The sequence below is a fragment of the Ursus americanus genome, chromosome 24 (assembly GCF_024610735.1).
Source record: "Ursus americanus isolate L20-20 chromosome 24, mUrsAme1.1.p, whole genome shotgun sequence".
Lineage (NCBI taxonomy): Eukaryota > Metazoa > Chordata > Mammalia > Carnivora > Ursidae > Ursus > Ursus americanus.
In genome coordinates this window covers 33,979,343-34,005,821 of record NC_142150.1, presented here as the reverse complement: position 1 = coordinate 34,005,821, position 26,479 = coordinate 33,979,343, and the positions used below count along the sequence as shown (strand labels likewise).

The 26,479-nt window shown below is 36.9% G+C and overlaps 3 protein-coding genes across 3 annotated transcripts; 1 reads left to right on the top strand and 2 right to left on the bottom strand.

Moving 5' to 3' along the window:
- The first annotated feature begins 6,557 nt into the window (after positions 1–6,557).
- Positions 6,558–7,517, top strand: OR8U3 (olfactory receptor family 8 subfamily U member 3). The gene has a single exon (XM_045787005.2). It carries the CDS (start codon positions 6,558–6,560, stop codon positions 7,515–7,517), a length of 960 nt encoding a protein of 319 aa, XP_045642961.2.
- A 4,781-nt stretch (positions 7,518–12,298) lies between these two features.
- On the bottom strand, positions 12,299–13,240 carry LOC123785278 (olfactory receptor 5AL1-like). Its single transcript, XM_045787004.2, has one exon. The coding sequence runs from the start codon at positions 13,238–13,240 to the stop codon at positions 12,299–12,301; it is 942 nt and encodes a 313-aa protein (XP_045642960.2).
- A 9,812-nt stretch (positions 13,241–23,052) lies between these two features.
- LOC123785277 (olfactory receptor 5AL1-like) lies at positions 23,053–24,003 on the bottom strand. Its single transcript, XM_045787002.2, has one exon. The coding sequence runs from the start codon at positions 23,992–23,994 to the stop codon at positions 23,053–23,055; it is 942 nt and encodes a 313-aa protein (XP_045642958.2). The 5' UTR covers positions 23,995–24,003.
- Positions 24,004–26,479: the final 2,476 nt, after the last annotated feature.

The following is a 26,479-nucleotide window of genomic DNA, read 5'->3' as shown; positions in this document are numbered from 1 at the left end:
GAACATGGGCAAATTGGAGTCAGGCTAAAGCTTTAATTGGTAAAGAAGCAACAGTCACTTGTATTAGCCAGATGAAAAGGATATTTGACCATTTTTGTGGTTTAGACACAGCATTCTTGATTTTGTCTAGATCTCCAACATTATCACTGAGTGACTCTTTTTGTCTTGCTTCATTAACATTACCAAGTAAACTGTTCTCATGTTGGTGCTCTGTGAAATTACTGATATATCAGTAATATTATTGATATGATGCTACAACTTAGCTTTCAGCGTTAGACCAGATCTCACCTGACAGTTGTCAAGAGATTTTTTTTCTTCCTCATATCCACACATATCTCACTTAAGATATATAATTTTGATCACATGGATAAAGTGTAGGGTTAATATTTTAAGCAGATAGTAAAGATCCATGCACCTTACAGATCATTTCCTCATTTCTAGGAATAATAATCTTGTCCATTCTTTAAATCCTGTCTTAAGTGCTTCATTTATCCAAAGGCCTTAGAATGCACCCACTCTCACTTAAATAAATAGAAATGATCTTACTTACTAACAAATTCCCAAAGCATTTGATTTTCAAAAACACAAACAAAAAATGAGATGACTTGCAATGGAATTTGAGAATTACTGATCAGATTCCTGAGAATAAGCCTATATAATTCAATTGAAGAGATGTGAACAAGCAAAGAATAGTGAGGCATCTAGAAACTAACAAGAGTGCAATCTTATCAGCACCTCTAAGTCTGAAGGAACATGGGGAGTTGTAGGAGTCCAATGGGAGCAAGACTGTGGATGAGGGGCTGACTGGAGGGAGCCAGAGAGAGACGGTTGCATCTGCTGTTTGAGACATGGTACCAAAGAGAGGAGAAAGCAACGACAGGGACACTTAAGTGCTCAGATCTCCCTCTCTTGGTCCTCTTGTCACAACTTCCTTTTGGCTGGATCCATTTGGATCCAGGTTTCATGCATTCCTGGGAGATGCAGTCAGTATATTTATGCTTAGAGCAGAGAAGGGAAGAAGTTCCAATTCATGGTTGTGTCCCTGGGATCAAAGTATGGTTCTTCCACTTACGCAGTGGGTGACCTTGAGGAAGGTGCCCAATCTCTCTATATTTTGGTTTCCTCCTTTGAAAATAATAATAATAATACTTATGTCACAGGATTGTTATGAAAATTAAATGTATGTATAAGTATATGTATAATATATAACATTTATAAAATATATCATACATAAATACATAAAAATTACACGCACATGCACACTCCTACACAAAGTGCTGGGAACAATATGAGTGACCCTAATTAAGTGTCTGTGGGTATTATTGTTAGTGAAGACAGTGATGTTCTTTTATTTATTTATAGAGGGAAACCGAGGGAATTACTTAAGGTCAAGAGACTTAGTTTCCTCATCTGTTTAAATGATCATGTTAAATTAGATGACCTCAGATGTTTAGATTGAGGATGATTCAAATAATAAGTTGTAAGGCCTTGAGAAATTCAAAGCAAGGGTTAGTGTTGGTAGGGTTGTTGAGAAATTGCCTTGTACTTAATTGGTAGGAATATAACATGGCATAGCTGCTGTGGAAAACATTATAGAAGTTCCTCAGAAAATGAAAATAGAACTACCATACAAATCTCACTTCTGGATATATATCCAAAAGAATTGAAATCAAGATCTAGAAGAGCTATCTGCGTCTTCATGTTCCTTACATCATTATTTCCAGTAGCCACAATGTGGAAGCAACTTAAAGGCCCATTGATAGGTGATGAATAAAGGAAATGTGGCATACACCTACAATAAAATATCACTCAACCTTGAAAAAAAGGAAATTCTGCCATATGTGATAACATGAGGACATTATACTAAGTGAAACAAGCCAGCTACAGCAGGATGAATATGCATTATTCTAACTAGAATAATGAGATATCTAACAAAGGCTCATAGAAAGAGAAGGGTGGTTGCCAGGGACTGGGGGGTGGAGGAAATGAGAGTTCTTTGTCAATGGATAGAAAAGGTCCATAACGTAAGATGACTAAGTTCTAGAGCGCTGCTGTACGTTTTGTCTATAGTTAACAGTGCTGTATTGTGCACTTAAAAAAATTGTCAACGGGCTCGATCTCACATGAAATGCTTTTACCATGATTAAGAAAAGAGAGAAAACTGAAAAAAAAAAAAGTGTGGTTTATCAGATGACAAGGAGTGAGACAATATACATTTTTCCAGGTTTCAGAGGAAATCTGACAAAGAATTGAAAAACGTTCATTGTATGTATCAGTAGAATAATAAACAGACAAACTATAAAGAACTGGCTTCAGTGGTGGAGGAAAAGCTGGTTTGGAAAGGACAAAAGTTGGGAGAAACCGGAAGCAGTAGATACATTTTCCAGAAATTTTTGCTTCCGCTATGTTTTGTTTTACACACACACATATCTAGTAATATATGAGATATATTAGACTCGAAAAGGGTTTTCTAGTTTGAAATTTGGTGAGAACTTGTGTTTTACCATTAATAAAAAACACATTTCCCTTCTTGTATAGATTCACCAAGGTAGAATCTGAAACTGTTTTTCAAGTATGACTTTGGAAAAATTTTGGCTTAATTTATTTTTTGTTTCCTCTGATTTTTTAAGCAAACATCTTCTGAACACTTATGACTTCCCATAGAGTTTACTGAGTCCTTCACATACATTAATTTATTTAATACTCACAAAATTATGAAAGATGTATCATTATTATATGATTTTACAATTGAGGCTTAAAATGAATATGGACATTGTCCAAGGTCTCATAAGATAGTTACTCAGGGTTTAAGTATTGGTCTTTTACTTTCATAAAACTTGAATTTTTATTCAAATGAACCAAGGTTCACAGTCTTTTCATGTTGTTTCTAGTAGTATAGTCTACTTTTGCCTTTATGGAAATTATCTGATTGGTATAATTGAAGTATGGTTCCTTCAGGAATACAGATAATTAAAAGATTTTTTAACCTCCCCAATATAATTTGTCCACCTCATCTTAATTTGAGAAAAATAAGGAAGGAAATATTACAGCTTTCAGACATTTCCAAAGGTTCAAATTTAATCCCAAAGGGATCTAGGAACTGATAAATCACCCAACTTCAGAATGAGCTCACCGGGAGCTAGGATCATTGCCTAGCAGGTGAGTCATGGAGTTTGTGTATGGAGTGAATCACCAATGCTCTACCCATAGCCAGACTCCCCATTCGAAACCTCTCCCCTTGGTGAGTGGTGGTATTCGATGGCATCAGTCTGGTTTTAAAGATAATACCAATAACTTCCTAATTGCATTTCTTAGTTTCATACTCCTTATTGTCACACTCTTTGCTTTTCAGTACTTTCTAAAGGATGCCTGCTTCTTTCTTCATCTCCAGTTCCTTGTCCATCTCTCCCTCCCTCTTTTCTCTGTCTGTTTCTCTCTCTCTCTCTCTCTCTCTCTCTCACACACACACACACACGCACACACACATTCCTTCAATGACCTCATATTGAGTTAGCTAGATAATCTAGAATCACCCTCGGTGCGACAGTAGCACCCACAAACGCTAGTTGTTATTATATGGCCAACGGAGGAGAAATACAAAGGCAGGTGGGTTTTTCTGTCTAAAATTCTCTTATGCGAATGGGCGACCAAGAATCATTCTATACTTAAGTGCTGGTAACAGTGTTTTTCTATCCTTGGCCTTTGGAAACACCAAATGTACTGTAAAAATGCTCCTCTTAAATGAAGAATGGGTACTCACTGTAATTTTTGAATCCTGATATAAAATAGAAATCCACTGGATTTCATTTTCCTAATTTTGCTTCTCAGAAGAGTGTTTGGCCTCAAGAAAGGTTTTAAGGCAATCAGACTCACACCCATGCTTTCTAAGCCTTTCTCATGTCGTGTCATGTCATTGGTATGTGTTTTGGGATACACAGAGGGAGCGTCGGATGGCTGAGGAAGTCACAATGTCTGCACATCTGTACACCCGTACACCTAGTATACTGGTGGTGCTCAGGGTGCCTCTGCAGGCTGGTAAGCTGTAGGGGAGAAACCAAGCTTGGTGAAGACCTGGAATGAAGGATGCTTGGCTTGGAGAAGCCATCCAGGCTCTTATAAAGCAGGGAGCAGGACCTGGATAAGACTAGGCAGTGAGTAAATCAGGGAATAGCTTGACTAATAGAGCAGGGAATAGGAGAGAAGAGGTTTACCAATGACTCTTTCCTTCTTCCTTATTCATTGAACTCTTTTTCTGCGCAAAGCTTTGCCATTGTGTTAATTGTCAAAGTGTGTAGACACATCAGAGTTATGTCCCCAATCCTTAATAAGTGAAGAAAACCGTTTAAGAATTAGTGCAAAGGAGAGATTTAATGTGCTCGGCAACTATGTTTTGAGAACCTAGATGAGCAAAATGGAATCTACAAAGATTGATGGAAAACCAAATAAATGAAGTTGCTCATTGTTAAAAATAGTATACAACTACCAGAATGGACGAAAAATGATCACTACTGATAAATTCTGGTACTCAAATAACAGAAAATAACAAGTATTTGCCTCATTATACATAGTTAAGTAAACATCTAACATTTTCCACCAATTGTTTAAATGGGTACAAAAGATGTAACTTTTCATATTATAAATATTGGCATTCATATATATATGTGTAAATTTATATGAATATATATATGAATTTATATATACATATATATGTATACATACACACATATATGCCTAAAGTTAAATGTATCAAAAATAGTGTAATATTATGGTAATCAATAATTACCATCATCCGTTGAAAATACAGAGACTCCCTTGTAAAATTGGATAGTATAGAGCATTTTTTTTTTGGTTCTTGAATTCATTTGTCCATTCAATTTCCACCAAAAGAAAAGGTAAACCTAATATAATACATTTTATTATGGAAACTGTTTCCCTGGTTATTTTGCCTTACTCCCCTAAAACTCAAATGCTTGCACACATACTGATTAGAATTTTATTCTTGTAATGATAGGTTCTATAGCTTTTATATGTTATAGTAGTAAAATATTTTGAGTTATAATTGCAATTAAATGATTAAAATAACATATACTTCCAATGTTGGCGAATAATTATTCACTATAAATTTAACTTTCATTTGCAATTTATTTTGTTAATGAGATGGGGGTATACTTACAGGGTCGTATGAAAGGAATTATCTAAATGCCCAAATGTTGGAGCAAGGAATCTTAACACGATTCCAGATGAGTGAGAGATATGCCTTGCATTTGTAGACTATGTGAAGTGTGAATTTTGAAAAGGGAAGACAAAAACAAAAACAAAAAAACCAAGAGCACAGATGCCTTCTCAGACAAATGATTTTCAGAAAGGAACAGATTTAAAACAATGGAGGATTTGAAAATTAATTTTCTTCAAACTATTCTTGTCCACATAACCCTTGGTGAGTCTTTTTCATGTGAATAGAAATAGCCATACTCCAACTTGAATTCCCCTGGCATGGTGGAGTCACTGGTACCCCAACTGATTCAGCCATAAGTCAGGCAAACAACACCAAAAGAGAAATAAAAGAAAGTTTGAAAATATGGCTGATCTCAACTTGCCATTCTCATGAATTTGTTCTTTAGGCTACTTATTCCCAAACATGTCTGTATATTGGAACCACCTGGGGAGCTTTACAAATACTGATGCCTGGATGCTGGTCAGACATTCTGTTTAAATTGGTAGGGGGTGCCTGGGCATGGAGATGTTGCAAGCTCCATAGGAGATCCCAATGCGCAGTCAAGTTTGAGGCAAAACTCCCTTTAGGAAGGATGCAATGAAGCGAGAAATAACAATGGTTATTAAGTAGATTTTTAGGTGAACTATGTCAATGATTTTGAGGACTTCCCCTCAAAACTGAGAGACATGTGGAAATGACAGAATAATTAGTAAGACTTTGAGAGAGTGGTTGCTTTAGAACAACCTGTAGAAGCTAATTGGAGGATACGAGAAAAAATTACTTTTAAAAAATCAGAGGAGTTGATAAAATAATCCAGAGAGTTGTAAGTAGAGACAAAATCATAAATACTTTATTTTAGGAGCACTTTAACAAATGTTTGTAGGTAATCTTGTTTCTAGGTGATTTAAAAGTTTCTTGAACTTGGAATCCAAATTCCACCTTAATATTAATATTAAAATAGCTTCATTTCTGAGTTACCTATTTTTGTGTCGCCATATTTATGCATGCAAAGAAAAGATAGTGGCAGCAAAAATGCTAAATCTTAGTGTTAGTTGTCTCAAGTGTTTTCTATCAGGTCGTAGCGCAATTTTAATCTGCACCCTTTCATATTCTCTAAAATTACAAAGCAAAACAACGTTCAAGAAGGCTATTCCTAGAGTATGGGACTCCTCTCCCTGAGGTAAGAACGCATATCATCAGAGAGCTAAGGTGTGCTTTTTGCCCACAAGGCAGCATGATTCAAGGCAAGAAGACATCAGCGATCACCTTTTGCCTGCACTGGTAGGGGCCATGAGAAGTGTCATTTATATTCTTCAACTTGCTGCAAAATTCACCCGGATAAATGGCCGATGTCAATATCACTTATGTCACTGAGTTCATTCTAAAGGGAGTTACAGACCGGCCAGTGCTTCAGGCCCCGTGCTTTGTGGTATTTTTCATCATCTATCTGGTCACAGTGCTGGGCAACCTGGGGCTGATAATTCTAATCAGGATTGATGCTCGACTCCACACACCTATGTACTATTTCCTCAGTCACTTGGCCTTTGTGGACCTTTGCTACTCCTCTGCTATCACGCCAAAGATGATGGTGAATTTTGTTGTGGAATGCAATACTATTCCTTTCCATGCTTGTGCAACACAACTGGGCTGTTTTCTCACCTTCATGATCACTGAGTGTTTCCTTTTGGCTTCCATGGCCTATGATCGTTATGTGGCCATCTGCAGTCCCCTGCACTATTCCACCCTGATGTCAAGAAAACTCTGCATTCAATTAGTGGCCGTTCCATATATATACAGCTTTCTGGTTGCCCTGTTCCATACCATTATCACCTTCCGTCTAACTTACTGTGGCCCCAACGTAATTAACCATTTCTACTGCGATGACCTCCCTCTCTTGGCTCTGTCCTGCTCAGACACACACATAAAGGAAATTCTGATCTTTGCCTTTGCTGGTTTTGATATGATCTGTTCCTCTTCCATTGTCCTCACGTCCTACATCTTTATCATTGCCGCCATCCGAAGGATCCGCTCTACCCAGGGGCGACGCAGGGCCATTTCCACCTGCGGCTCCCATATGGTGGCTGTCACTATTTTCTATGGTACCTTGATCTTTATGTACCTACAGCCCAAATCAAATCACTCCATGGACACAGACAAAATGGCATCCGTATTCTACACAGTGGTGATCCCAATGTTGAACCCCCTGATCTATAGTCTAAGGAACAAAGAGGTGAAAAATGCCTCAAAGAAAGCCTTGGATAAGGGTTGTGAAACCTTAAAGCTGTTAAAATTAAGAAAATAACAATAATAAACCCTTTATTACATGCAAGAACGTAAATAAATCAAACTTCCTCCTGCTGACATTTCTTGTAATTCTCTTCAAATCGATTCAAACTGTGACTGTACTTCAGCAGACCTTGACCTTTTCTACAAGCACCCAGGCCATGTCTGGAAAGTCAGTGTGATTCAAAGAACCCCGTTCAGCCTGTTGCAGCCTTTACAGACCACTGAAGTTATGGTCAAATACACCCTCAAACACACATCTGTGAATCTCAAGCAAAGGCAGCAGCGTGTTTTTGCTAGAACTTCCTACTCTGGAACTGGGGCTGCCTGAGTTTGAATGCTATGCCCTTCCTGTATTCGCCACGCCCCGCTTGGACAATTGACCTAAACCGTGTGACTCTATTTCTAATTCTGGAGAGTAAGAGGACCCAACTCATTAGTTTGTTTTAGATATGAAACAAGTTAATATTTATGAAATGCTTACAACAATATCTTGTGATAATTAGGTGGTCTGAATGTGTTTGCTATATAAGTGTTTGTTAACTAATTGAATTTAAATAAAATAAGATTTTAAAAAAAGGTGAATTCATTGAGTTCTCAAAGGCTTATCAGTCTTGAAGAAAGAGGAACAAAGCCTGGTTAGGTTTCTACTCCCTTCCAGGCAATCAAGTAGTATCAAATAGTCCTACTTAATACAATCAAATACATCTAAGAAATGTCTGAGACTTTACCTCTGGGCCTCAATTATGTGTAAAGTGCCTAAGTTCACGTGGATGGTAATATGATAATTCTAAATGCAAATATAAGTCTATAATTTAAAAATATATGTGAGGATGACAATCATTGGCACCTAATGTGGGTTTTTTTCTGTGCCAGTTTAATTATCATTATTAGTGATGGACCATCCCAAAGATATGTTCTTATAGATCAAGGATTTTTTTGGTAACTACAACGGATTAGTGTTTTACTTTGAATAAAAATCCAAGCCATTGTCTTGTCACATTGATATTAAAAGCTTTAGACTTTCTATTAGATTTTCTTTAATTGGGCTACTCTTCACTTTTTTTCAGTTTGTTGAATGAAGACTGACTTGTTCTAAAAAGAACTGTGCCCTTTCTGTATAACTTGTTTTTAAATGTTTTATTTGAATAAAAGGTCATCGCTCAGTTCTAAAATTTTTTCACTAACACTGACAATAATATTAAGAATAATGCAAATAAAAATAGCTGGCATTTTTTAAGTGTTCAGCACTGTTTGGCCTAATTCCGTGTGGTTAGCATTTATCAACTCATTTAATATTCTTATCGATACTAAGAAATAAGTCACACACATCGACGTTTAATATGTGAAAATCAGAATTTAGAAAGTAGAGAAATTAAGTGGTCTTTAACCCATTTTACCTTCCAACAGGATAATTTAAACATGTACAAAGTTAAAATTCCTTAAAAACATAGTTTATTTAAAACAATTCAATTGTTTTAGAGACACAGGATTTTCAGGAATGTATCTAGAATGTAAGTGTTCTGATAAACTTAATGCACACTTTTTTGAAATGCTTACTTCTAATTCCTTCATATTCTCTCAATTATATTTCTTACTCATATATTAGTTAAGAGGAACCCATTTTTTCCACATTTTTTTTTGACCTTACAAAAGTTCGTATTAGAATGTAATCTATAAAGAAGAACCACTAGTGATTTTACACTTACAGACTCTTTTCCCTCTCAGGCCTTCTTTTTTGGCACTTAATTTGGTCATTAAACAATTAAACTAAGCATAGGGTGTTGGTATTCTATTATGTAAGTAATCACCCAGATTGAGGACCATTAGAGATAACTTTTCTTAAAAGTCTCAATTTAGTGTTGCCTGGGTGTCTCAGTCGGTTAAGGCTCAGGTCATTATCCAGGGTTGGGGAATCGGCCCTGCCTTGGGCTCTCCGCTCAATGGGTAACCTGCTTCTCCCTCTCCCTGTCTACTTGTGCTCTTTCTCTCTGTCAAATAAATAAATAAATAAATAAATAAATAAATAAATAATAAATCTTGAAAAAGAAGTCTCCATTTATTTTTTAATTTTTTAAATATTTTATTTATTTGAGAGAAAGCACAAGGGGGGTAGGGGTGAGGCAGAGGGAGAGGGAGAAGTGGACTCCCCACTGAGCAGGGAGCCTGATCCCAGGATCCTGGGATCATGACCTAAGCTGAAGGCAGATGCTTAATCCACTGAGCCACCCAGGGACCCTTTAAAAGTCTCAGTTTGTCGATGAGAAAATTGTGTCTCCAGTTGCTATGGTCCTTTCCTTAGGTTGTCAACCAAGGCAGTTTTGTGATAGCAAATGGGACCCAGCGACATCGAAGTGTTGAAGTGAAATATGGTTAGGCTTTATGGAAACAGTTAAGAACCTGACTTTTCAGGGAGATGGGAAATTCTCAGAAATATCTGAAGCTAACTTCACTGGTAGGGAAATGGATGATAAAGACAGAAGGTCCTCAGCTCCATATGTTGTGACCTTTCTCTTTACTTTCTTCTCCAGAGTGTATGACTAACAGGGGAGATAAATTTTCTGTGCCAGACTAAGGCTCACATATCTTTCTAATTATTTCTTTAACTTGCGAAAAATTTAACTTCAATCTAATTTTAAGTGACATTTTTGTGAATCACCATTCAGTGTTTTAAAAATCCCAAGGCTGTATAACTGTAATTGAAAATATAAGATAGCCATTAAAAAATGAATTTTTACAGTTGGACAAAAGTGAACTCAAATCTTGTTTTTCCCCCCAATTATTAGATACATGTTGTGTTAATGAATTACATAAACTGTTAAGAATTTTTTGGTTTTTAGATACTTGTCTCAAGTAGGGTGCTAGGAAAATTAACTGAGCAATTAATTAAAGTAACTAATTTAAAGCACTTCTGTAAGCACCTGACACATGGAAAAATATTCAATAGAAAGACAAAGAGTGGGGCACCTGGGTGGCTCAGTTGTCATCTGCCTTCAACTCAGGTCATGATCCCAAGGTCCTGGGATGGAGTCCTACATCAGACTCCCTGCTCAGAGGGGAGTCTGCTTGTCCCTCTCCCACTCCCCCTGCTTGTGTTCCCTCTCTCGTAGTCTCTCTCTCTGTCAAATAAATAAATAAAATCTTAAAAAAAAAAAAGACAAACAGCATAGATTTCACTCATATGTGGAATTTAAGAAACAAAACAAAGGGAAAAGGAGACAAACCAAAAAGCAGACCCTTTAACTACGGAAAACAAAATGGTGGTTACCAGAGGTGATGTGGGTGGGGGGGATGGTGAAACAGGTAATGGGGATTAAACAAAAAAAAAATCAATGTTAGCTCTATTTTTACTTTGAAAAGTTTCAAACTAGTTAAACTCATTATTCATTTGTCTATTCATTGCTAAATATGACAAAAGTAGCTTAACTCTTTTTTTCAAGGGAAAAAAGATGCTTATTTTAATAGCAGGAGTGGAAGAACTTAAACAATTCAATTTAAAATATGTTCATAAACAGGTGATGCAAAAGGGAATTTAAAAGAACTGAATTGTTTGAAAGATCACAATAAAATAATTTCTTAGCTTTTACATCTTCATTTTGTTGATTTTGAAATGAAGCATGTCACGTTGCTGACTATTTCCTAAAACCTAAAACCTAATAAAGGGATGGCTGATATAATAACAATGTTAATAATGAAGTATAATAGTTAACACTTATGAAATGCTTGCTATGTGTTGGGAACCGTGCAATAACCCCCCTTTTTTAAAGATTATTTATTTATTTATTTATTTATTTATTTATTTATTTATTTATTTAAGAGAGAGAGAGACCAGGAGCAGGGGGAGGGGCAGAGGGAGAGCGACAAGCAGACTCCCTGCTTAGGGGAGCCTGACAAGGGACTGGATCCCAGGACTCCAAGACCATAACTTGAGCCAAAGTTGGATGCTTAATCAACTGAGCCACCCAGGCGCCCCCGTGCAACACCTTTCATATTTAAAATCTTATTTAATCCTCACAAGCAGTCCTAGAGAAAAAACTATTACTACCTTCTGCACTTGGAAAACCAAGATATGGAAATGTAAAATAATTTACCAATGGCAACACCTCTTGGAAAAGCTAAGATTGTTACCAAACTTATGGGAATGAAGAGTCCACACTCCTAACTACACACTTAATATCACATAGGCAGTGAATTATAATCATGTATGTAAAGTGACTCCACTGAACTAAACTGATATAGAATCAATGTCAAGGTAACTTCGTTGGTGCTATCTCTTAGCCGACTGCAGAAAGTGGAGTATTAGGGATATTATCCATAGTGTTAAAGTAAAAAATCCTTGCTATTCAACTTTGACATGATTTCCAGATTATCTATGCAGCAACTTGAAATACAAGATACCAGATATTGATCTATTTCAGTACAACACAAATTTTTCAATATGACACAGAATTCAGATAAAGCCACTATTCCCCCATACTCTGTTCTTTTGATTTTGGAGAGGATGTCATGGTCAAGCAGGTTAAGAATCTCTCTCTCTCTCCCGCCTCCCCTCCCTCTGGCTCTCTCTGGCTCTCACTCTCTCACTTTCTCTATTTTTCTCTCTCCTTTTACAATTCAATAATTTAAAACTTACAGAATACCTTTCATGTGGAAATCACAGAATGGAATAGGGGGTAAGACATCTGATTGAATTTGAGCCCAGGAAGTGAGGAATTCAAATCTACCTTTTATCAGCATGGTAACTCTAGGTAAGACGCAGCTCAAAGTCCTCCGATTCTCTCCTGTCCAATGAATTTTAAGTTATTTGACAGGCAAACACAACTTTCCTATAATTCTTTTCAGCGCATTTTTTACCTCCTGATTTCTCAAGCTGTAGATCAGCGGGTTTAACATGGGAATCACTACCACGTAAAACACCGAAGCAAATTTATCTGTGTTCAGAGAATGGCTTGACTTGGGCAGTAGGTACATAAAAATGATTGTCCCATAAAATATTGTGATGGAGGCGAGGTGGGAAGTGCATGTAGAAAAGGCTTTCTGTCTTCCTTCAGTAGAACGGATCCTCAGGATGGCGAAGAAGATGAAGATATAAGAAATGGTTACAAGCAGTAGAGAGCAGAGGGTATTGAACCCAGCGATGATGAACAACATCAGCTCTTTGGTGTGAGTGTCAGAGCAGGCCAGAGCAATCAAGGGAATATCATCACAGTAAAAGTGGTTGACCACGTTGGAGCCGCAAAAAGACAAGTGGAATGTTGCCACTGTCTGTATGAGACCCACGGTGAATCCGTACGTGTATGTGCTAGCAATCATTCCATGACAGAGCTTTCTAGGCATGAGAATGGCATAGAGTAGAGGGTTGCAGATGGCCACATACCGATCGTAGGCCATGATCGCGAGCAAATACAGTTCACAAACTACAAATGTGATGAAGCAGCAAACCTGGATGGCGCATGCATAAAATGTTATACTTTTAACATCACACAGGAAATTCACCAAGGTGTTTGGGGTGACGGATGAAGTAAAAGAAAAATCAACAAAAGCCAGATGGCTGAGAAAAAAATACATGGGCGTGTGAAGCTGAGGGCTGACATGGATGAGCACAATCAAACCGAGATTACCCATGACACTAGCTAAGTAGATGGGTAGGAATACGCCAAAGAGACAGACTTGAAGCTCTGGATTATCAGTGAGTCCCAGGAGGATAAACTCAGAGACTACTGAATGATTGCCTCTGGCCATGGAATAGACTTCAAAGACTTTTTATGTTTGAAGACCCTCCAGAGTGTATGTTCTGAATATTCTCGTCTCCATTGGCAATAATCAAGCAGATGTTAGGAGCTGGTTCTGACCACCATGATCTTATTATGTTGAACACATTCACAGGAGAATCCTCATGTTAGTTCTGGCTTCAGAACGAAGTGATTTGTTCTAGGCAGCAATTCCAAAAGATGAAACTCTGGGGATTTGTAAACAGAGAAAGATGGTATTTTATTTAAATTTAACATAACTGAATAATCTATGTCATAACTATTTTTCGTAAAAGAAAATAAAGATTGAGCGTTATGTGAACACAGATAAAATTTTTTTTAAATTGTTGAAATATTTTAAACAAAATTATACTAATTCCTTTGAAATTTTTAATTGACAGGAAACAAAAATTCAAAAAAATCAATGCCAGAAAAGATAATATGAAAAGTCATAAGCAAAATTTTGAATACTGATATCTGTATCTAATATAGATGTAGTGATATCTATGTCTGATATTCATAATATTTTATAGTTTTTTGAAAGATTTTACTTATTTATTTGACAGAGAGAAAAAGCACAAGGAGGGGGAGTGGCAGGCAGAGGGAGAGGGAGAAGCAGGCTCCCCGCTGAGCAGGGAGTCTGACGTGAGGCTCTATCCCAGGACCCTGGGATCATGACCTGAGCCAAAGGTGGATGCTTAATTGACTGAGCCACCCAGGCGTCCCTATATAATTTTTGTTTTATGTTATTTTCTTATTTACTATGATTTCTAGTTTTCCTTCAATGTTCTGTAGTATTTGTAAATTAAAGGATGAAAAAAAAAACCTCTTAGAAATATGGATAGTCTTGCTTTTATTAAAATAAACATTAACAACATTAAAATATATTAAGTAGTTCAGAAAACACATATATCATATATCTTCAAACACCCAAAAGCACAGCGGATGAAAAAAATTCCAGAATAAGTTTATAGAAATACAAATTGATTTCTAACTAATTAAAAGGGAGCAGCTTTTATGATCTTGAGCAGAAGGGAGAGATAAATTTAATTTTCTTTTTTCACTATTTCATCTCATATTATCTTTATACCTATCCTCTATATTGGCAATATAGCTATCATCCTCATTTTCAGATATGGAAACCGAGTTAAGAGCTTAAACACTCTTCATGGTTCATAATTAGCTGAGGTAAAGCAGATATGCTTGCTAACTGGTCCTTGGTTCCCTAGGCTCAATTCATAAAGAAATGATCTTTCAGAGAAGCCAGAATTTCCCAATTAACCAGAGATCAAGGCAAGTTTGGAAAGGGATTTATCAGTTTGCCCATGTCAAGCATTTAGAATAATGCCCAGCTTATACTACACGTTAAATAAGTACATTTTAACTGTAAAAGTATTAACGATATTCAGACTGAGCCTTACTCTGAGGATAGCTGTGTGCAATCCCCTCATGCTGATGACTGCAGGAGGTTACTATTATTATTATTATTAAGAGAGAGATAACGCATTCTCCTCTGGGGGGTATAGGGAAGGGAGAGGGAGAGAAAGAGAATATTAAGCAGGATCCATGCCTGCTCAGAGCCCAACACAGGGCTTGATCTCATGACCTGAGCCGAAATCAAGAGTCCCATGCTTAACCAACTGAGCCATGCAGGCGCCCCAGGTAGTTACTCTTTTGACAGTGCTTTGAAGTGTTCTTGCATCACCTCACAAGCTGTGATCTCAAATCTTTGCCTTTCCTGGCTCTTATTCTTTCTAGTACTGATAGTTCCCTGATGTGTTGGAGGCTGTGTAGATCTTACTCTGATATTACAAAAGTCTCCAACATCTTCAATCATTTTATTTTCCTTTCCTTAAACCGAAATTTGGGTCCCCCTTGAAAACCTCCTTCTTTTCAGGTCACTTCTCCACAGACCGTTCATATGAATGAAACTCTCCACATACTTCAAATCTGGCAGGTAAGATAAGACATTGTTCAGTTTGGAGCAGTGTCCTTATTTATGGTTACATCTTGCACTTGTGTTAGCTGCCCCGATGTTCAAGGCTTATACCCATATTTGCTGTTGTCATCTATACGTCCAGTTCCTACTTCCTTATTCCGTGAAGACTCTGGTCCTAAAATCACTCTCTTCCTCTGCCACAAAGTTGTCATCGGTGCCCATACACTCCACATATTTAATAATATGGCTTCTCAGATTTTTGATCTTGATATCAGTGACCCCACCATCATTCCACTTGAGCTTCCTGCTCCCATGGTTCCATTTTGAAATTGTTTTATCTGGAAATAGATTAAATGCTAAATATCCAAAATTAAAAAAAAATTATCTTATGATCACAGCATTCTACCCTTTTCTTTTCACCTCAGTTGTGACACTACAACTTTTCCTTGATGGATGCATGTCACTATTCCTTTAACTTCACTCATTGTCCTGGATCTATTGGCTTCTCCTTTATTCAACTCCTACCCCATAAGTTGTGTTATAGAATGTGATATGTATAGAATGACTCTTTCCAGCATCCAAATTTTCTGGCCCTATTTCCTCTCAGATATACCAAAACTTGAGTATTGTGAAATATTCCCGTCTTTGCAATTGTTCCTAAACTACCAAGAGCACCATGTAGACAAAAGTGAATTATTACAAATGTATTACATTTAACATCAAGTAGTCACTTACTTGGCCTGCGTTTTTGCAAAACACTGATTGTCTCTCAGTCTGCATACAGTCATTTCACACCCTTTGGATGCCTTCCCCATCCCCCTCTGTCCCACCCCCTTACTCCCAGTAGTTGTTAACAGTTCTGACTTCACAGGAAGACTTAGGGTCATAAAATGGAACATTTCTCAACTTCCTGTCACCATTTGTGCAAAACTACCTGCTTCCACATCTAGTCTTTCCACTCTTTTAGGGAGTGGGGGGTGTATTCTCTTTCGAATATCTAAACTTTTATTTTGGTTCCCAAACTTTTTTGTCTTCTGTTTCTTCTTCCTCTACCAATTCAATCAGTCTTTCCCACCAATCTAAAAATATATGTAAAAAAAAAACCTCACCAGTGACTTCTGACTTCTTTTCCTTTACCCTCCATTAAACTCTGCTCTTTATCCCTTCAGTACCAAACATCCTGGAAAAGTCATTACTTCATCCTTCACGTAGATATCTCAATCTATTGTATTCTGAAATCTGTTCTCAGCGTAATTGCAATGCAATTACTCATTCCAAGTTCACCAACACGCTCTTTATTCCCAAAGACAGTGAGGGCTTCTTTTATGATGTCTCTGTAGCATTAGACACCACTGACATCATCGTTTTGTTTCTGAGTTACTAAAATCTTTGGGTTTTCCTATCTTTACGTGCACTTTTATTCCTTGGTGGCTCTGCTTCCTTTGTTTATGCTTTAAATAGACTATTACCTTATGGTTCTTCCCTCAGCCAACTCATACTATTTTTGCACATTTTTCTTGAGATTACTCATCTAAAGCTATAAGGAAAATTGTCATTTATATGCTGGTGATGCAAAAATTGAAATTTCTAGGCCAGATTTCTCCTCTGAACTCCAGGTACCTATATTTAATAGGTTCCCAGACAACTTCATTTAGGTATTCCCAATGCGCCTAAATTTAACATGTTCAAAAGAAAATTCAGCAATCCAAGAACCACCCTATCCTGCTCATACACATGTATTTTCTACCTCAGTGAATGGTACTGTTTATCAACCAGTTATCCACATAAGAAACCAAGAAAACATTTTTCATATTTCTTTTTAACTTGCACCAATAAACAATGCATTATCGAACACTTTAATTATTTAACTTATTTTAAAAAAATCTGTCTAGTTCTAACACCTCCTATATTCTTTTATTTGTCGAGGACTCTATCAAAACTTTCTGGATTATTTCCCTCTAACATTTATTTTATCCACCAGTCTTGCACTCTTTCTATGCATATAGTAGTGCCTTGAGTGTAGTTTCTGACATATGATCTCCACGCTCCAGCCATGTTGCAGACTATTTGTTTCTCAGACGTGACCATGGATTTTGTACACATTTGGGCCAGAAAACTCTTCCCTTTATTTTAACCTCTTCTAGTTGGCTACTATTTTTCTATTTATCCTTCAGACTTCAGGTGAAATTTCCCCTTTCTAAATGTGTTTCATTACCTCTCAAGTGTTTAATCCAACAATTGAGTCACCTTTTAATTTGTAACCTACTCTAAATTTCAAATTCTTGGCAAACAAAGATAGTTTTCTATTTCCCCCCTTTTTTCCGTCAATACCTCGTAGGACTCAACAATTCATAGATGGTCCCAAAGATAGTTTTATATTTCCCCCCTTTTTTCCTCCAATACCTCATAGGACTCAACAATTCATAGATGGTCCCAATACAATAGTAGAAAATGGAAAAAATAAATACAAAGTTTGTGTTACTTCAAACCCTTTTTACTGCCTCAATTACCTTGATTTTCCCCCCACTACATGCTGCCTTTGAGCAATCCACAGTATAACCAAAAAGAGTCCAACTTATCTTGAGACAAAGTCTGTGAATACTTAAACATTACTAAAGTATGGGGGCTATATCTTGTACTATTTGCTGATCCCCGTAGAACATTTTCTTTGTGTTACATCATTTTAAGCAATTTCTGGAAAAACAGAACAAAACAGGTAATGCTTTTTCATGAGCATGAGCAATTATGTTATGGTTAATCTTTTGAGATCCTATTTGCTTAACAGCCAAAGAACAATCATTTGAAATTTCAGATTACTGTGCTGAGCCCAAGTATAATAAAGAATTAATAACCAACACAAAGATTATGTTAACACATGGGAAAATGTGTTCACAAAATACTTAATTATATTTTATTTAGTTCTTTCCTTTTAGTATGGATTTTATCAAATTTTGGATTTTAGCATGAGGTAACAGTATGCATTTGATCAAAGTTCGTTAGCTTGCTGTTGAAGTTTGCAAGGCTACCAAGTATTGATTTAGATTGCACCAAAGATCCAACCTTACATGGGAAAGTCAGTATCTATTGAGCTGTAGGCAAATAATAATTAACCATGAATTTCTTATTGACCTGGAGGTCCATTTAACTTAATCTCAGAAAATTGTTTGAAAGTTCTTGTCAAAGAGGAATATGACTTACAATGAACTTCACTTTGTCTTCACTTTTGGAAAGCATTTAAGGTCTGCTAACCACAGAGAAATGACCCCTCCTCCTCAAACTCTTTAGCTGAATCTGTTCCTCCCCATTCCACATATACATGTATGTAGAGAGTGATACATAGAAAGATACATGGACAGAAAATTCATAGACAATTGCTTATTTTTACAAAAGAAAAAGAAAAAGAACAATTAAGTCTTATTGAATGTGGATATTTTATCCTAGGAACACTGTTTTTCTGAGTTTTTATAACACCATTCTGCCTAACAGAATTAAAACAACAACAGAGAATCTAAAACCTAAATTATACAGAAGCCACCATATTTTTTGCATTTTAATTTTCTGCATTTTATTTTTATTTTGCATGTTTTTGCATTTTTAAAAACTAATCTGTAAGGATTATACTAAGTGTAGCTTTCCTCAGAGACTTGAAAAACATCCATCAGCATGTGTGCAGCCATGGCCCTCTGCGAATATGTTCATCCTTTGTTTTAGATCAGAGGGGAAGAGAGGAAAAAACGAAACAAGACAAAACCAGAGAGGGAGACAAACCATAAGAGACTCTTAATCTTAGGAAACAAACTGAGGGTTGCTGGAGGGGAGGGAGAGCGGGATGGGGTAACTGGGTGATGGACATTGGGGAAGGTATGTTGTAATGAGCACTGGGTATCATATAAGACTGATGAATCACAGACCTGTACCCCTGAAACAAATAATACATTATATGTTAATAAAAAAATAAACTGAAAAAGATATTTTTAACTTTTTCCTTCTGTCAAAATCATAAAATCTAATTTTAGGATTTATTCTTAAAACTAATTTAATCTTTTTTTTGAGAGGGATTGGGCGGCAGAGGGAGAGGAAGGGAGAGAATCTTTTTTTGTTTGTTTGTTTGTTTCATTGTGTTTATTTTATTTTTAATTTTTTATTATGTTCAGTTAGCCACTGTATAGTATATCATTACTTTTTTGATATGGTATTCAATGATTCATTAGTTATGTATAACACCCAGTGCTCATCACAACATGTGCCCTCCTTAATACCCATCACCCTGTTACCCCATCCCCCCATCTTCGTCCTCTCTGAAACCCTCAGTTTTCTTCCCAGGGTCCATAGTCTCTCATGGTTCGTCTCCCTCTCTGATTTCTCCCCCTTCAGATTTCTCTCCCTTCCCCTATGGTCCTCCATGCTATTGCTTATCTTCCACACATGAGTGAAACCATATGATAATTGTCTTTCTCTGCTTGACTTATTTCACTTAGCATAATCCCCTCCAGTTCCATCCATGTTGATGCAAATGGCAGATATTCATCCTTTCTGATGGCTGAGTAATATTCCATTGTATATATGTACCACATCTTCTTTATCCATTTAGTGGTTGAAGGCCATCTTGGCTCCTTCCACAATTTGGCTATTGTGGACATTGCTGCTATGAGCATTGGGGTGCATGTGTCCCTCTTTTCACTACATCTGTATCTTTGGGGTAAATACCTGGTAGTGCAATTGCTGGGTGATAGGGTAGCTCTATTTTTAACATCCTGAGGAATCTCCATACTGTTTTCCAGAGTGGTTGTACCAGGTTGCATTCCCACCAACAGGTAAGAGTGTTCCCCTTTCTCCACATCCTCGCCAACATTTGTTGTTTCCTGTTTTGTTAATTTTTGCCATTCTAACTGGTGTAAGGTGGTATCTCATAGTGGTATTGATTTGTATTTCCTTGATGCCAAGTGATGTGGAGCATTTTTTCATGTGTCTGTTAGCCATTTGTATGTCTTTCTTGGAGAAGTGTCTGTTCATGTCTTCTGTGGATATTTTGACTGGGTTATTTGTTTTTTGAGCATTGAGTTTGAGAAGTTCTTTATAGATCTTGGATATCAGGAAGGGAGAGAATCTTAACAGGCTTCATGAGGAATGACCAACATGAAGCCTGACTTAAGGCTCCATCTCACAACCCTGAGATCAGGACCTGAGCAGAAATCAAGAGTTGGACGCCTAACTGACTGATTCACCCAGGCAACTCAGAACTAGTTTAATCTTTAAAAAATGCTATTCTTGGGCACCTGGGTGGCTCAGTTGGTTAAGTGTCTGCCTTTGGCTCAGGTGGTGATCCCAGGGTCCTGGGATTGTGTTCATGTCAGGTTCCTTACCTTGTGGGGAGCCTGCTTCTCCCTCTGACTCTGCCTTCCTCTCTCTCTCTCACTCTCTCTTATGAATAAATAAACAAAACCTTTAAAAATTCCAATTCTTTTTCTGTTTACTAATGTTTCAACTATCTATTGCAATATTTAAAAAACCCCAAAGCCTAGTGGCCTAAAGAAACCATGATTTATTATCTCTCATGATTCTGTGGACTACCTGGACAATCCTTCTTCATGTGGTGGCAGTTGGGCAGTAGGACTGATGGATGGTAAGATAATCTTGATCACAACTGATACCTGGTGAGGGTGCCAGCTGGAATACTTTCTTTTATGCAAATGACGTTTCCAGGTGTCTAGCTTGGGTATCCATAAATACAGTGGTCGGGTTCTAACATTAAGCACTCCTATGGAGAAAAAGAGTCAAGCCTTAGAAATTACAGTGTAACATCACTTTTGAGCATTTTATTTTATAAAGCAAGTCACTGGGCCAGAGTCCATAAGAAAGGCAACTCTACAAGTGTGTGAATATAGACTTAGGAATTTGTGTGGCCTATTTGGTAGTAATCCACCACAACTATGATCTTCCCAAATCTGCCTTAAGGCGCTTAAATAAAGCAAACATATAAAAGATATGACACATTGAATCATTAGTCAATGTCTGAGAGTATTAAAACCATGAATTTTGAATTCAGAAATATTTGGCCCCCATTCCTAACTTTGCCACATAGAAGCTGTGTGTTCTTGAGCAAGTCACTTATTATCTTTAAAATTCAGTTATTTATAAAATGGGGATATGCACACACAAATTTAATACAATTATTTAACTTGAGAAAATGCATCTGCTAATATGGAACAATGAAGAATTTGCTTACCCTTAGTTTCTCTACCAAAAAAAAAAAAAAAAATATATATATATATATATATATATATATATATATATATATATATATATATATAAATTACTTTAGGGCAGACTTCTTCAAGGATATGTAAACTCTTTACTTTCAAAATTCGTTCATGTACCTGGAAGATGTTATGCTATATGAAATAAGTCAGATGCAGAAAGACAAATACTGCATGATCTAACTTATATGTGAAACCCAAACTTTTAGCAAGAGAAAGTAGAATGGTTGACAGGGGCTGGAGATGGAAGAAGAAATGGGGGAAATGTCGATAAAAAGTTTTAGTTACACAAGATGAATATGTTCTGGAGATACAATGTACAGCACTGTGACTATGTTAACAGTATTGTAGTGTATACTTGCAATTTGCTAAGAAGGTAGAAGTGTTCTTATGACAGAAAGAAAGGAAGGACCCAGCGATTGTGTTCATTGGTATTTAACCAAAGGAGCTGAGAACTTATATCTACACAGAAGCTTGCACACTGATGGTTATAGCTGTTTTATTCATAATTGCCAAAACTAGGAAGCAGCTAAGATGCCATTTGGTAGGTGAATGGATCAATAACATACAGCACATTCAGACAGTAGAATGTTTCAGTACTAAAAAGAAATGAGCTATCAAGCCATGAAAAGACAGGGAGGAAACTTACATTATCACCAAGTGAAAAAACCCAATCCGAAAAGGCCACATACTATATGATTCTAACTCTATGATATTCTAGAAAAGAATGGAGACAATAAAAAGATCAGCAGTTGCCAGGTGTGGGAGAGGTGGAGGACAGGCGAATAAGTAAAGCCCAGAGGATTTTTAGGGCAACAAAAATACTCTGTATAATATACTGATGGATATAAGTCATTGTACCTCTGTCCCAACCCATACAACGTACGACACCAAGAGGGAACGCAAGGTGAACTATGGACTTTCGATGATTATGGTATTTTAATATAGTTTCATCCACTGTGACAAATGTACCTTTCTGGTGAGGAATGTCCATAATGGTGTGTGTGGGAGGGCTATGCTGGTGTGTCAGTAAGCATCTGTGAGAAATTTCTGTACCTTTCTTCCAATTTTGTGGTAAACTTAAAACTGCTCTACAAAAATAAAGTCTTTTTAAAAATGCTCAACCATATCAATGAGGACATTTAAAGTAAAGAGCAAGGTCAATTTTTCAACCCAAACCTTCAAACAAGCACCTTGTTATCTTTTACTCCAGTTCAACTATGGAAGAAAATTAGGTCTGGTATTTTTAATAACATTGCATAGTTGATGTCTCGCAAAACCACCTAAAATTCTCAACATCACAATGAAATAAGATAAAGTTATGCTTTTAAGTTGCTTTGCTCTTCATCTCTATTATTGAAGCATCTCATGGAAAACCAGAATGGATGGTTTTTGTCTCTTGTTTACAATTCAATAATTAAACAAATAAGCATTTTTAAAATACTATGAACAGGTAAGCAAAACCAAAAAAATAACTGTTTTTTCAAGGAGATAAGAGACTGAGCTTCAGAAGACAAAGATTTCTACACTTACTGGCACTGTACCATGTACAAGCCTTCATTTAAAAGTTCCTAATATCCAGCATTTCTTTAGGAAAAACACAACCCATTATCGATTACTAGAATGCACTTTTTCGAAAATTTTCTTGAAAGCATTTTTTACCTCCTGATTCCTCAAGCTGTAGATGAAAGGATTTAACATGGGAATCACCACTGCGTAGAACACTGAGGCAAACTTGTCTTTTTCCAGAGAGTGGCTTGACTTGGGGCGCAGGTACATAAAACTGAGGGTCCCATAATACACAGCAATCGAAAACAGGTGCGACGCACAGGTAGAAAAGGCTTTTTGTCTTCCTGCAGCAGAATGGATCTTTAAGATGGCGAAGACAATGAACACATAGGATAGGAGAACAACAAGAAGAGAACAGAACACATTGAACCCAGCAATGACGAGCAACATCGACTCTTTGACCTGGGTGTCTGAGCAGGCCAGAGCAATCAAGGGAACATCATCGCAGTAGAACTGGTTGACCACATTGGAGTCACAGAAATACATGTGGAATGTAGCCACTGCTTGTATGAGCCCCACAGAGAATCCATAAATATACGAGCTAGTGACCAATTGGATGCAGAGTTTCCTGGGCATGAGAACGACGTAGAGTAAAGGGTTGCAGATGGCCACATACCGATCATAGGCCATGACGGAGAGCATTAATAATTCCCAAACCGAAAATGTGATAAAGCAACACACTTGAATGGCACATGCATAAAATGGCATACTTTTAATTTCACGTAAAGCGTTCACAAGGGTGTTCGGAGTAATGGCGGAAGAACCATAAAAATCAACAAAAGCCAGATGACAGAGGAAAAAATACATGGGTGTGTGAAGTTGAGGACTGATTTGGATAAGCACAATCAAACCAAGATTACCCAAGACAGTAACTAAGTAAATCAATAGGAATACACAAAAGAGAATGGCCTGAAGCTCAGGGTTATCTGTGAGGCCCAGGAGAATAAACTCAGTGACTGCTGAATGATTGCCTTTCGCCATGAAATAGATGAACCATAAACAATAAGAGACAAATCTACAATAAACTCTCTAGGGCACACACTCTGAATAAACTTCGCTCTGTAAGGAATAATCAATTCAATGTGAGAAGATAGCCGTGGCGAGCCAGGGTGTTACGCTAAATTCAGCCAAAGCAGAATCTTGATAAGCTCTCTGAATTATGCGTGGATTTCACTTATGCTTTCAGCGTGAAAGGATTTTGGTCCAGGCCGAAATTCCATGATATAAAATCCATTAGGGATCTGTAGAGGAAGAAAGAGTATTTCAATTAAAATTTTATAATCAATATAAGATCAAAGTCTGGGTTGTACTTTTCTTTAAATATAAAGAAATAAAAATGAACTTTAAGAAGGTAAGTGGCTTTGACAGCATATATCAAAATGATTTCTTAAGTTCTTAATTCATAAAATTAATTTCTTAATTCATAAAATTATTACAATTTCATCATTTCATAAGAATATTAAAAGTTACTGAAATCAATTGTAGAAAATATAAAAGTCAAAATCAAAATATTAGTACTATTTTTACGCATCCTGCTTGGTATAATTTTATAATTCTCTTCTTTTTATTTATCTCCACATTGTTGTTTTTTTTTTTTTTCAATACCACATATTATATCGATATTAAGGAAAAATAGGACTGTGATTTTTCTGGCTTTGTCTTTTGGCAAAGTGCACACCAGAGAGTAATTTTCCAGATTGTAAAACAGCTTTCAATGATGAGGAGACATTATTTACCTTCTTTCTTCAATTATCTAAATGGTCCAAAGTGAATAGAATTGAAGCAGAGTTTATGTTACGGAACATTTCCAAAAACCCAGGCTGGATTCTGAATGCGTGACAGCTGGCAGAATTGAAATCATCTCCCTTCCTTTCTTACGCACAGCAGATGATAAGTGAACTTGATTTTCTTTATCACTGCATTGTCTCATGTTACTTCATATGGTTAGGACACAGATGACCAAGACAGGTAAAATATAGTAAAATATAAAAAGCACTTCCCCCATTTAAGTTTTGATTAACATCCCCTTGGAAACTTTATCTTGGTTACTATTTTATTTTTTCTCTCCCCTTCAATACTTTCAACCAAAAGCGCTTAGAACAGGCATCTACCCCCAATTTTTCAATCATATTTATGACAACCAGGTATAACCTACCTGCTTTTCCCATTAAACCAAGAAATCCCCTCACCAAGTTTACTATCAACTTCCCTACTCCCAAATCCAATAAAGCCCCCCTTCCCCCTCCTTTTTTTTTTTTTGGCAGCTCGGTAGCATTGAACTCTATTGAATACAGCTTTGGTTTCCAGAACACAGCAGTCTCTCTCTGAGTTTACTATTGTCCATTTTGATTTTTCTACCTTGGAGGCTCTGCTCCTATTATCTCTGCTTGAGACAACATGTTCTTCAGGCTTTCTCTAAAGCCCCCCACCCTTTCCCCTTTAACCTTCTTTTTTTTTTTTTTTTTAAGATTTATTTATTTATTTGACAGAGATAGAGACAGCCAGCGAGAGAGGGAACACAAGCAGGGGGAGTGGGAGAGGAAGAAGCAGGCTCATAGCGGAGGAGCCTGATGTGGGGCTCGATCCCAGAACGCCGGGATCACGCCCTGAGCTGAAGGCAGACGCTTAACCACTGTGCCACCCAGGTGCCCCTTAACCTTCTTGTTCACTGATTTTATCCAATCCTGTGTCCTCAATAAGCATTTATATGCTGATTATGCATATGAAGAGTATCACATACAGAAAATAGCTTGCTATCTCTGTACATGGGACCTAATACTCAAGACCTGGAGTATATATTTTACATCTTCAATGAACAGTGCCATTATCCATTCAGTGTTCCAAATCAGACTAATTATCTTTTACTATGCTATTCTGTTCCCTGTGCCAATATTCAACTTGTTTCCACTACCCATTTCATACTTTACGTACTTTTCAGATCCGTTCACTTATATTGTTTCCTTGATCCAAAACGCAATGACTTTTTGTTTTCATTTTGTTTTGTTTGCAGCTGACCCCTAATTTTTATTCTTGCCTCCAATCTTTCCTATGTCTTCTGTTCCTTACATTTTAGCTTATATGAACTTTTATAGACATGGACTTCATTTTCAAGTTCTCCTGATATAATCCTTCAGTGTCTTCCCATAGCTCTCAAGACAAAATTCTAAGGTCTTTAACATGGCTGACATAACTCTTAAAAATCTAGTTCCTGTGTCTCAGATTAGGCTGATCTCTTCTGATAGTCTTCAAATAGTGTTTCGGTCACAGGTATTCCAAACTACCATAGCTATTCAAATGTAAGTGTAATTTTATACACGTTTTAATCTTTGCTTAGAACACGTTCCTTTTGCCATCATTCCCTTTGTCTGACTTCTCTTCCACTAAACTTGCCGTGCTCTGTTGCACCATTTCCTCTTGCAGGCTTTCCTGACTTTTCAGGGCAGATTAAGTGATCCTCAGATATACA

Excerpts from the sequence above, each read along its gene's own strand:
- OR8U3 (XM_045787005.2), top strand. The coding sequence starts at position 6,558 with ATGGCCGATGTCAATATCACTTATGTCACTGAGTTCATTCTAAAGGGA.
- LOC123785278 (XM_045787004.2), bottom strand. The coding sequence starts at position 13,240 with ATGGCCAGAGGCAATCATTCAGTAGTCTCTGAGTTTATCCTCCTGGGA.
- LOC123785277 (XM_045787002.2), bottom strand. The coding sequence starts at position 23,994 with ATGGCGAAAGGCAATCATTCAGCAGTCACTGAGTTTATTCTCCTGGGC.